Source organism: Streptopelia decaocto, assembly GCF_964273445.1.
Source record: "Streptopelia decaocto genome assembly, chromosome: 19".
Lineage (NCBI taxonomy): Eukaryota > Metazoa > Chordata > Aves > Columbiformes > Columbidae > Streptopelia > Streptopelia decaocto.
In genome coordinates, this window is record NC_138674.1 from 4,841,660 (window position 1) to 4,854,623 (window position 12,964).

General features: G+C 51.9%; 1 protein-coding gene across 1 annotated transcript in view; it reads right to left on the bottom strand.

Annotated features, from left to right (window-relative positions):
* The window catches only part of ADORA1 (adenosine A1 receptor), a gene marked incomplete at its 5' end in the record, with an annotated part of 24,268 nt that continues 11,304 nt past the window's right edge, over nt 1-12,964 (bottom strand). Inside the window, one exon of the mRNA XM_082069306.1 lies at nt 1-988. Coding sequence (XP_081925432.1) covers nt 355-988 — 634 coding nt within the window. The 3' untranslated portion in view covers nt 1-354. The remainder of the gene's footprint in view (nt 989-12,964) is intronic.

Here is a 12,964-nt window from a genome sequence, read left to right on the forward strand (position 1 = left end):
GTGGTTTTTTATCATTTTACTTTATTTGCATGAAGATAAATTGCGCCATTGTCTGTACAATTTCTCCTTAAATACTTGGCAACCCTTAAAAAAAAAACAAAACAAAACCAGAAAAAAAACCCAAACGAACAAAATAAGGAAAGGAACAGTGCAGGCTACAGTCTCAAAACAGTACAATGCTTGTGAATAAATAACCCCCCGGGGAAGCCGGGGGGGACGCGGCTGTTCGGATTGCACATGGCTGGTGACTCCAGCCCTCCCGGGTTGTCACCATCCCTTCGGTGGCAGCAGGAGCAGCGGCCGCATGGGGACCAGCCTGGGCACGGACGTCCCCTCTCTGCCCTCTCCCAGTTCCTAGTTGCCCAGCTCAGCCGTGGTGGTGCCAGCATTTTTGTTGGTTTTACAGCAGAAGTACTGGTTCCAGATCTGCAGGAAAGCTGTCCGGAACTTCTTGATCCTGAAGGCGTAGACGATGGGATTCATGGCCGAGTTGCCGTGGGTGAGGAAGATGGCAGTGTAGGTGAGGATGTGCGGCGTCTCGCAGGATGGGCAGAACAAGGTGATGCAGTTGAGGATGTGCAGAGGGAGCCAGCTGAGAGCAAAGAGGAAGAGGACTAGCGCTAACGACTTGGCGATCTTTAGCTCCTTCCCATAATACTTCTGCGGGTCATTGGAGCTGGAGGAGACCTTCTTGTTGAGCTGCTTACGGATGAGGTTGAAGACTTCCAGGTAGATGAGCAGCATCAGCACCAGGGGAGGCAGGACCCAGACGAAGAAGTTGAAGTACACCATGTACTCCATGCTGATGACCGTCTCAAACTGGCACTTGATGACGAACTGCGTGTGGCTGGCGTTCAGCTCCTGAGTCCTCCGCATCTTGTTCAGGTTGTTCCAGCCAAACATAGGGGTGAGTCCCACCAGAAAGGAGACGATCCAACAGCAAGCGATGGCCACGGCTGCCCGCCGGGGTGTCACCACGCTCTTGTACCTGTGGACGAGACAACAAGCGCAGGGAAGAATTAGACACGAGTGGGATGTTCTGCCTGGGGGTTAAAACTGCTCCAGGTGGGGTGGCAGTGCTGATGCTGAGATGGCATCATGCTCCTCCCTTCCTTCCTCAGCAAAAATCTCTGCAGGGACAGGAGCTGGACTCAATGATCCTTGTGGGTCCCTTCCAACTCAGAACATTCTATGATTCTAATTGTGCTGATAGATGTGTTAATGGGTTGGTTTCTCTGCATGTGCCCTGGGGAATCTCATCCTGTGTTCCATCACCACCCCGGCCCCAGGGATGGGTGAGACCTCAGACGCGATACTGGAGCTCTGGGGGTTGATGCCAAGCCAGCAAATGCATTAGCAACCTGGAGCATGTCTATGCATTCAACCCTCATATCTAGGGGGCTTTCATGATGCTCTGGCAGCCCACCTTACATCTGAGCACCTTACGCCCACAGCAGAGGGTCACCCATTCCTCCCACCATGCGCCAGCCCTGCTGGCACCCTGTCCCAGACAATTTCCCCTGCACCGGGGGAGGAAATCGCCAACAAAAACGTCCTTGGGGACCCGCCAGGCTGGAGGAAAGATCCGCTGGTGCTAATGGAGCCTTGGGGAAGCTGCTGGGCACAGCCTGTTTCATCTCCTAATGCGCTGGGCCGATCGACAAAACCTTCTTTCCTGATGGGCTGGTGCCAAGGGCTAGAAGAGGAGGAGGAGGAGGAGGAGGAGGAGGAGGAGAAGGAAGAAGCCGTGCTGGGCTCTGCTTCCCCCAGTGCCAGCAGGGAGCACGCCGGGGCTGGGCTCATCCCTCCAGAGCTCTCCAAGTGGCAAGTGGAGCCTGCTGGATTGATTTTTCCCCTTGGCCCTCAAAGGAAAGCCGCTCCTTGGACACTGAGAAGATTTGCAGTCTGAGTGTTATTGCTTTCCACTGGAGGGGACTAAAAAAATCATGTTTTTCGAATAGTTTACTGGGTTTTCCAGTGGTGCTGGTGTTAACCCGGCCATGGGGACCACATGGAGGTGGCTGGCAAACCTGCATCTCCATCCTGGTGCTCGGAGCTCCCTGCTGCATGTCTGCAGCCCTTCCCTGTGGCGAAAAACACTGGAGCATTTTGGGGCTTTTTAATACATCAGCCAAGGACTCAAACCCGCTTTCCACCCCCTTGAAGGGGGGAACATGGAGGGGTGCAGAGTGGAGGGGGTAACATTGGTCCCCAGGAGATCAGACGGTCCCTGAGAGATTTTCCAAATGAACCCCCTCTGGTCTGGGAACAGATTCCCAGCCTCCCAGTGACAAACAGGTCCCGTGGGAAGGAGGTGGCAATGTGGGTGGCTGTTTCCTCCGAGAGGCTGGAGCCGGAGGGTGATTTATTCCTGGTGGGGAGGAGAGAGGGCAGGAGACCCTGAGAAAGACGCGGGGCAGGGAGAGCCAGGGCACGGGGAGGACGAGGGGTGGTGGGAGAGCAGCAGGGGAAGGTCTGGGGGGCCCATGGGAGCAGTGGGCAGCAGAGGGATGCCAGAGGCTCCCGTGGGGCTGCGTGCTGGCCCCCACACCCCATGTCACCGATAACAGGTCCTTGGGGAGGGCTGATGTGCCCTTCCAGCTGTGACACCCTGCTCCCATCTCCCCAGGCTCAGACAGCTCGGGGGGGGACACACCAATAACAGCAACAACCCCCCTGCCTGAGCTCCTGCCCTCTTTGCAACCCTTGCAAGTTGATGCTGGGTCACATCTCACCACTCCCAGGGGTTTTCTAGGGTCTTCTGCTGATTTTGCTGAAAGTGCTGCAGTCCCGGGTGCTCCTCTCTCTGCAGAGCTGTGTGACAGCGGTGGTGTCACCACGATCCCCAACCACCCTCCTGGGGTTTGCAACCAGCACCCAGGCACAGAGCTGCTCCCAGAGCACCCACTGCTTCTCCCCCTTCCCCCCTGCCTGGGTTTGGGGAGCACTGAGACCCCGTTGTTAACCATGAGCCAGGGCTGGATCAGAGGATCCTCTGTTCAGTCTCACAGCTGAGGCAGAGGGGATGGGGAACGGCTGCAGGGGGCCCAGCCTGGATGGTCCTGGCCCCCTGCAGCTCCAGAACATAGTGTGTTGTTGCAGATGCCTATCAGGACAGCTCTGGAGGTCGTGCAGACCTCAGGTCCCCGGGTGCACGCAAGCCCGCATGGTCCAGAGGGTGTAACACACACACAGCACAGCGACCGCCCCACATGCTGCTCACCCACCTCCCTGCTTGAGTGCACAGCCCTCCCACCTCCTCCCTGCACATCCATCCCTTCTCAATACACATCCTTGTTATTGCACACACATCTCTCCACTGCACATCCATCCCTCTTTGCCTCACACAGAATCATAGAACAGTTTGGGTTGGAGGGACCTTCCCAGCTCCCCCAGTGCCCCCCCTGCCATGAGCAGGGACATCTGCACCAGCTCAGGTTGCTCAGAGCCCCGTCCAGCCTGGCCTGGGATGTCTCCAGGGATGGTTCAGCCACCACCTCTCTGGGTACCTGGGCCAGGCTCTCACCACCCTCAGGGACAACAATTTCTTCCTCATGTCCAGCCTGAACCTCCCTCCTTTAGTTTAAAACCATCACCCCTTCTCCTATCACAATAGCCCCTGCTCAAAAGTCTGTCTCCATCTTTCTTATGGGCCCCTTTTAAGCACTGAAAGGCCACAATAAGGTCTCCCCGGAGCTTCCTCTTCTCCAGGCTGAACACCCCAACTCTCCCAGCCTGTCCCCATACGGATGAGGACAGATCATCCCCCATGGATGCGCCCACCTCGCTGTGCACCGATCCCTCCTCCTTGCCACACACCCATATCTCTTCCATGGCCCACATCCATCCCTCCCTGCTGCGCATCCAGCTCCGCCGCCTCACTGAGCATCCCTGGTCCGACACACACAGTGGTTTGAGTAGCAGGACCTGGCAAGATTTAATTGTGATGCTGAAGAAGCAGCCAGCAACTGAGAGCAAAGCTTGTCCATGCATCCCCCTGCACGTATGCAGCATGGTCACAGGAACCACGGCTGAACCCGAAAAATACATAGAAAACAGCAACATCTGGAGCTGGAGCTTTTTTTCCTTCAAGCAACAAGCCAAGAGCAGGGGCAACTGCAGCACCTTGCAGGGAAACGTGCTCCCCGGGGGCTCGTGGGTGCCCATTGCCCCCCTCAGCCCTACAAGGAGAATGACAAAAGCCAAGAAATGACTGGAGTTCCTCCTCCATCCACCCCACAGGGTCTGGCCATGCAGCTCTCATGGGGCTCAGCTGTGCTAAAGGCTGCAAACCCAACTTAAAAGGAAGGAAATGCTGGATCCCCCCTAATCCTCACCCCCATGGCGCAGGGTGTGAGCAGAAGAGGGGTCAGGGACAGACTTCACTGTTCATGTTTCTGCCTTGGTCATACCATAAAGAAAAAACCTTTCTCATTTACCTCATTTTTTATTAATATGATAGGGCTGGAGTTTGGGACGGATCTGGAAGGCAGAAGCACTAGAAAATGTTGGTGATGGCTCACAATTAATAAATAATCTCATTATTATCATCAGCATCAGAACAATCGCTAGCATCATTGCAATTTTATTACTGCTATTATTTTTATTAACAGCTGTGACTAAAACATCCATGATAATAATCACCGGCATCATCATACAATTTGGGTTTGTTCCCTTTGTCTGTGGGGTTTGAACCTGACCATAATTGCTGCCTTTTCCTCCTGCCCTCTCTCCTTGGTGGTTTTTGCATCATCCCTTCCCCACAGAGATGGGCATCACCCCAAGTCCTCCTGGACACCCTGCCAAGGCCAGAAGAACAACCATCCAGCCTCATCGACATCCCAGTGAAATGAGATGGGCCGGAGCTTTGGTTTGATGTGGAACAAAAACATCTTTGAGGGTTTGGAAAATAATGCAAAGAGGTAAAATATCAATTATTGCTAGAGTGCTGTTTGCATCCCCAGGGGAAGTGCAAGAAGTGATGGTTGGAGGAGGAGGCAGACAAATTGTCCCCAAGGGCTGTGCTGAGCTAACAGGGAGATGTGGGGCAGGGTCCTCTGGGGAGAGATGCTGCCTCGCAATGGGATGCTCCCGGAGATGCTGCAGTCAAACAAAGCTTATTGGGCTGAGGATGGAGTCATTGAGGAGACAATGAGGCCCCTTTTCTCCAGAACATCATAAAATGCTCCCCAGGCCCTCACCCTGGAGACACTATTCACCCTCTTGTCTCTCCGCTCATGATTCCCAGACCAGATTTAACTTCTTCTGCCACATCTTGGTGTGGTCAGACCTCTGCATCCCTCTCGTCTGTGGCCAAGGGAGCCCAGCTCAGCCCAGGACCTGCTCTTCAGGGGTCTGCATGGGGTGGGCGAATCCCCATGGCCACCTAACATATCAGGACACATCTGAAAACCAATGCAGAGCAGCGTATTCATTGCATTTCTATTGATTTGTCTTTTGTCTTGGGGTCTGTTCCCCGAGAGAGATGGGGGCTCGTTTCCCAGATCTCCAAATCCAACACTCACAGAACATGTCCTCTTGGTTTGGTTGAAAAAACCTCAAAGATTCCAGGTCTGGTTTGAATAAAATTTGTTTGTTTTTTAGTATTTCTGGGAATACACTTTTGTGTCCAGAAAATACTTGCAGATGTCCAGCTAACCCCAAGATGCGGCTTTGCTAGTCCTTGCTCTGGTGGGGTTTATTGCAGTGCAATTCCTAGGAAATTAATTCACTAATGAAGGCAGGCCATCACTAATGAAATGAAGCTGGAGCCAATGTGGTGGGAGGAAAGGAGGCCAAGCTGACATGAAGCTCATCTGCATTATGAACACAGCGAGGAAAAGCAGCCAGAGCATGTCCTGATCTAATTGAAAATCTCTCAACAAAAGTGCTTTGATCTTAGAGGATTTTCGTTTCTGCTCCTTTTTTTCCTGGCTGTATCTTTGCTTCAGATCTTTCAGTGTCCTGGAGGCCGCTGGGCAGTTGGTGCTCAAAGCTGCTGAGAAATGTGAAGCTGAGAAACGTGAAGTGGCATCTGGGTTTTGTGAGGGACCATCTCAGGTACAGCTCTGGATTGGGATGAGAAGTTCCCTGGGCACCTGCATGAGGCGGGAAAAGCTGCAGAAGAGACATTGTGTGACAGAGGGACCCTGATCATGGGGCCTTTGTCACCTCTAGTCCTGGACATGACAAGCTGATTCCTTCTTCAGTCTCTTGTCTTGGTTATTTTCCTCCTTTTGGGCTTCATTTTGGTAAAAACCCTAAGTTCAAAATATTGAAGGTTATCAAGCATTTGTAGATGAATTAAAATACCTAAAAAGGTCTCAGCATTGCCATAAACGTCTCTTAGCACCAACATCCCCCTTGCGTCACTTGAGTGCATCTTCTGTTTGTTGCCATCACTCTGCATGGCAGTTGGGAGCTTTGCTGCTCTTTGGTTTCAAACACGAGACACTCAGTCCTTCACACTCCCAACAACATCCACCCAACAACTGCAGCAAGTCGATGCTAGTGATGGGTCCACAGGGCTGGAGCTGTTGGACGGCGCCCACCACGAAGGCCTTTCACACCCTCCTGCATCATTCTAGGAACTTCACAGCCGACTTGACAGGTGGCATTGACACAACCATGGAGAGGATGTGAGAAAACATCTCCTGGGCAGAGGGATGCCAACACCGTTTCAACATATTGATCTCATGGTCATGTCGCTTCTGGTTTTCCACCTTGGAAGAAATGTGGGTTTGTGACAGCTGGTGGGTGCATGGCCATGTGAGAGGTGGCCTTGGGATGGATGGATGTCAACCAACATCAGCCGAAGCTGGAAGTTGGATGGAGCTCTCCATGACAGCTTGTTCCTACAAATGCTTGGAAGGGAGGAGAGTGGCCCTATCAGATTCTCCTCTGGGATGCATGTGGTCTCGTCCTGATGCCCAAATCCCAGATCTGTCACTTGTCATATGCCAATTGGCATGTAAAGACATAAAAAAAGGGTTCAAAACCCACAGAGAGTCTTCCAGGTGAGCCAGAAGAGTGCATCCTTCTGCGGCAAGGACGTTGTTGTTGGTTCGTAATGGAGAGCCTGTCTGGCATCAAAACTTTTGTTGTACAAGGCCCTGGACCATTTGCAGCCCTCCTGAAGCCCAGACAGGGTCTGGGGACATGCTGCTGCCTTGGCGTGGGTTCAGCCTGCCCCAACACCTCTCCCAGGACCAAGATCTCTGAGGACTGCAGAGGGATGTGGGCACATCCCAAAGCAGCCCTAGGGACACAAACATCCCCCCAAGAAGATCAGCACACCTCCGTTTTGGCATCTGCCATGGGATGGCATCACCCATAGCCTCGTGAGGCTGCTTAAGGGCTCATTTCCCTGCTCCCCAACACCTATACACATAGAAGGGACCCACAAGGATCATTGAGTCCAACTCCTGAATTAAAGCTCAAAATGACTTTGAAGTTAGCTCTGATTTGCACTGGAACTGGACCAAATGACATCCAGAGGTCCCTTCTGATCTAAACTCTTTGAGTCTATGGTTTCTCCTTCACAAAGAACCATTCTAGAAGGAGGTGGGGAGAAGCCAACAGGAAGGCAAAGTTATCGTTACCAGCTCTTATCGAGGGTGACGTACTTGGAAAAATTGCACTTTAAGACTTCACTGATCCAAGAGCTTCCCAGAGGGTGGGAGCAGGTCCTGCTCTTTCACTCCCAGCCATTCTCAGCTGCATCTTGTGGCTCCATCACAACCATTGGACCAGCTCTGGTGTTAGCTGGTTCTTCATTGAGCCGACTCATGCTCACACTTGGCCACCTGTTTTTTCACAGAATCGCAGAATGTCAGGGGTTGAAGGGACCTGGAAAGCTCATCCAGTGCAATCCCCCCATGGAGCAGGATACCCAGATGAGGTTACACAGGAAGGTGTCCAGGCGGGTTGGAATGTCTGCAGAGGAGGAGACTCCACAACCCCCCTGGGCAGCCTGGGCCAGGCTCTGCCACCCTCACCGGGAACAAGTTTCTTCTCAAATTTGAGTGGAATCTCCTGTGTTCCAGTTTGAACCCATTGCCCCTTGTCTTATCATTGGTCGTGTTATCATTGGTTGTTGGTTTTGAGTCTAAACTCAAGAGGACCATGTTAAATCTTTGCCTGCTGGTCCAGAGTCTTATCACATCTCTGGTCCCTGGGATGGTATGAGCAGCCACAACATCACAGCAGCCTGGATGAGTTCATTGCCAAGCAGTTGCAGACCCCTCCTGGGGCAGCTCCTGGTCTCAGCAGAGAAGTAGCTGCTGGCTGGATCTCTGCAGCTTCATTTGGGATGTCTGTGTCACCAGATTCCCTGGGCTCTGGCGATGAATCACAACCCATCTTTGGGAACAAACCCAGGCTTCCAGTAACCACGGAGCTTCTTTCAGATCGCCTGCCCGGTTGTCCTCAGCTCAGAAGTGGGATGTGAGTAACCACCACGGAGCCTTCAGCATGGACCAGTGCCAAGGGCTTCCCTTGGGCATCCCACCATGACAGGATGCGGCAAGGGGACGGGGGAGCACGGGAGGGCTGGAGATAGCAGCAGAGGGGGATTGAAGCACAGGGACCTTGCACACGTCTGTGCCCTGGGTGTGGAGGAGACATTGCTGTTGTCCAAAGAAGGCAAAGGAGCCTGTGTCATCAGTGAGAAAGGCAATTCTTCCGACATCGTTCAAGCAGTGTCCTTTACCCCAGCAGCAAACAGAAATCCTTTGTGCACACAAAATTAGTCTTGTTTTCAAACTGGGCTCAGTTTAAGCCTGGGTTTTAAGCTGGGTCCTGATGCCTTCAAGTGCTTTGTCACTGTGTAAGCAGCAATTCTCAGCAAGGACCACGCGCCCGGTGCTCAGCCCCCTCAGCTCAAATGTGGATAGGTGTTAAGCAGAGGGCTGGGGACACCCAGGGCACCTAATGCCTGATGGAAATGATCATTTAATTTGTGCCTATTGGGGAGTGCTGCCCTCTAACCCCAGGCAGACCCTTCATGCCCCAAAGGGAGCCGTGACACCACCCGATGCTGTGGGCAGCACCGAGTGCACCCAAGGGTGCTGAGTTCTGGATGTGTCACCCTCCTGCTGCCATATGACAGTCCTGAGGCTACACCCGGTGTCCCTGGTCAACAAGGTACAAGTAACACTGAGCCACAGATTTGCCCCCAGGCAGCTCCAAGGGCTCCCTCCCAGCTCCACCATGTGTGGTCACAGCCCTCCAGGATTTTCCTGGATCGCTGGCTTCTCCCTCCAGCACCCCGAGGTAGGTGGGAAGGAAATGATTTAACGCTATTGGCAACGGCTGCAAAATCATGAAACGAGCTGCAGAACCTCAGAACAGGGGGAAAAAAATGTGATGTTCTTGTGTTTTGGCTCCTGGTTTCAGGCAGCAGAATTTTTTGAGCATTTCTGTGCAATGCGAAGTGTGAGAAGTGCTGCTTTAAAAGAGACAAGAAACAGAAGTTGAGATTCTTCCATAGCAGGACTTTGGGAATTAGGACATAGAGAGAAACAGTCTGGTCCCTAAGAGCTGAGGGTGAAATTAGCAGGGCTGGCTGCATCACTGATGGACAGTGTGATGGGCACATTGGACTTGTTTTCAGTGTTACCCCTGTGCAATACCTTTACTGGACATTTTTAGTGTCTAAACAGTTTTGTTGCCAAAAATAGAAATTTGAACTTCTCCTTGGAGAGGAGTCTGAGGGTGGGTCCCACACGTCCCCATCACACAGCTGAGCCCCTGCTGTGCTGGGAGCGACCCCACCTCCAGCAGAACACAACTTCTGCAGGGCCAGAACGTTTAAGGAGGACACACTCAAAACCCACGTGCATCCCTCTCTGGATAAGGGGCTGAAAGTGTTTCTCAACCAGCATCATGGCAGGGAGAGAATGTGTGTGGCCAGGAATCATAGAATCACAACATGGTTTGGGTTGGAGGGACCTTCCCAGCTCCCCCAGTGCCCCCCTGCCATGAGCAGGGACATCTGCACCAGCTCAGGGTGCTCAGAGCCCCGTCCAGCCTGGCCTGGGATGTCTCCAGGGATGGTTCAGCCACCACCTCTGGCCAACCTGGGCCAGGCTCTCTCAGCCTCAGGGCCAACAATTTCTTCCTCATGTCCAGCCTGAATCTCCCTCCTTTAGTTTAAAAACATCACCCCTTGTCCTATCACAACAGCCCCCGCTCAAAAGTCTATCCCCATCTTTCTTATCGGCCCCTTTTATGTACAGAAAGGCCACGATAAGGTCTCCCTGGAGCTTCTCTTCTCCAGCTGAACACCAGCCAGCAGGTCCATGTCTGCCCTGTGCTGAGGATCCCGGAGCTGGACCCAGGAGTCCTGGATCATCCACTCTCACCACACTGGACCATCACCCTGGGGTTCTGGCCACCTCAAAGGCTCTCACACATCAGCCCTGCCCCTGTCATGGTGATTAACTGGGAGCTGATTAGCCAGGTCTGGCTCAGCAGCTGATCCTGCGTGTCTCTGTATGTCACTGCGTGATTAGAGAAGTCATAGAATCAGAGAACAGAATCAGTCAGGGTGATGCACTCATGTAGCGCTAAGGAGATGGGATAAAAGGCAGCTCTGGCTATCTTCAGTGTGAATGCAGGACTTTGCTGGATAAAAGCAGACTTTTTTTTAATTACTGTTTGTATTGTACTTGAATTTTTCTATGCATTGCATACTTTTGTTCTTTATGCAAAATAATCTCTTTGAAATGATGACTCAAAATCAGCCCTCAAAACGGAGATGGGAGGGGGACGAAGGGAGGACAAAGCAAGCAGGCAGCTCTGAAAACCACTTAAAATGCCAACTCTGTGAAATGTGGGCCTTGTGAGAAGCTGAAATGAGACGGCAGATATAAAACGCCTGGTGTGACTGGGCTCTGAGAGCCTTAATGGCTCCTGCCCCATCCCACAAACTGCTGCGGGTTGCAGAAAGCTGGCAATGCTGGGGGGAGGATGCCAGCTAAGAAAGTGTTTGGTACCAATGGGGGGAACATTCAGCTAAGAAAATGTCTGATAGCATCTGCACAGCACCAGGGCAGCGGCCCAGTGCCACCGTCATTCCCTGCATGTCACCACCGAATGCTGCTACATCAAAGGATAAGTTGGTACCTGGAGGAAACCTCTGGCTTGGTGAGTCTGAAAAGCACCGAAAGTCATTAAGCAGGAGCAGATCGGAGATTCTAAGTGGAAGGGGAATAAGAGGAGTCTTGAGACCAGCTGTGGGCATCACATGTGTGTTTGACAGGACATCACGCTCCGCTCCCCAGGTAAATGGAGGTGGGAAACAGGAGACAGCATCTCCGGTGAAGAGGCACTAACCCAACCACCGAGCAGGTCTGAGATGGGTCTTTATCTCTCCAATGCAGAAGGACTCTTCACAAAAAGACATATCCTACATTACAGCTGGAGCAAGAGATCGGTATCATCTGCCTTTTAATTTCTTGGGTTTTTACACTTCTGCTTGCTAACCCGACTCCTCATTTTGCAATCAACAACTGAGCTCCTAAGTTTCTTAGGCAATACCTTGTTATTGCTGTCCAGGATGCTCACAGCACAATTTGTTGGTGCAAAGGGAACGTTTTCCTTCTTGCCCTTAGCCCAGTCCAAAGATTGGTACGTTCAAGACTGAAAAATTGGCTGGAAGCTCGCAAAATGAGAGAGGTTGTTCTCTCTGCCTAATGCCTAAATGAGAATTAGGAGTGCCGACGAGATCTACTGTTTCTAAACCACAGAGGACACGGTAACCCAAACCAACCAGTTCAGCGTCTTCTGTCCAACGTGCGTTTCCCCTGGCCTGATTAAAAGATCAATTTCAAATGCAAAAAAGAAGTCAGATTAATTTCTTATTTTGCTAATGAGTTGGCTATATGTACTTCCAATGAGGGAAAATCGTTCCATGCCACAGCTGACTTCCAACTTCTGTCCTACACAACTTGCCATAAAACAGGAATAAAACCTGTGTTTTTCACCCCTCCACAACACCATAAAAACAGGAATGAGGACTGGAGTACGTACGTGTCAAGCCATTATGTTATTTATGCTGAGATGAATCTGTCCTGCGCAGATACATGTACCTTGATCAGCCAAACCAAATGTCAAATTGCAAGTGAAAGCTCCAGTTAACACCACAATCAAATGTTCCCTCACCGCAGAGAATCGATCTTTTGCCAAGAAAACAAATAAAAAGTGCAAGTGCAAAGCAAACCTGAAGTTTATTACTTAAACTCTGTTTTCTCTTTCAGATTTAATAGATGATTTATTCCCTTGGAGGAAAACTGATTGACCTTGCTGCCTGGAAGGAATCAGGTCAGTACTTCCATTAGGATGGCTGAGAGAAAGAGCTGAGACCCAAGACCAGGAATTGCAGGAAAATGCATCAGCTAGGCATAAATTACACCCTGTGTATCTTCTTAATTACTCTGGAAATTTAATCCAGGCAAGAAGCAATGGGCAGACACAGCCCGGGTCTGCCCAGGCAGCCTGGCTGGCGAAGGGGATGGACGTGAGGGATGTGTGGGCCAGGCAGGATCGAGCCCTCACCGTGTACAAGGAGAGTGATGGTCCCTGTGATGACTGCAAGGGACCCGGCATCACCCCTCCCTGGTGCACAAGTGACACAGAATCATAGAATCACAGAATGGTTTGGGTTGAAGGGACCTTCCCAGCTCCCCCAGTGCCCCCCTGCCATGAGCAGGGACATCTTCGCCAGCTCAGGTTGCTCAGAGCCCCGTCCAGCCTGGCCTGGGATGTCTCCAGGGATGGTTCATCCACCACCTCTCTGGCCAACCTGGGCCAGGCTCTCACCACCCTCAGGGCCAACAATTCCTTCCTCACGTCCAACCTGAATCTCCCTCCTTTAGTTTAAAACCATCACCCCTTGTCTTATTACAACAGCCCCCGCTCAAAAGTCTGTCCCTGTCTTTCCTATGGGCCCCTTTTAAGTACA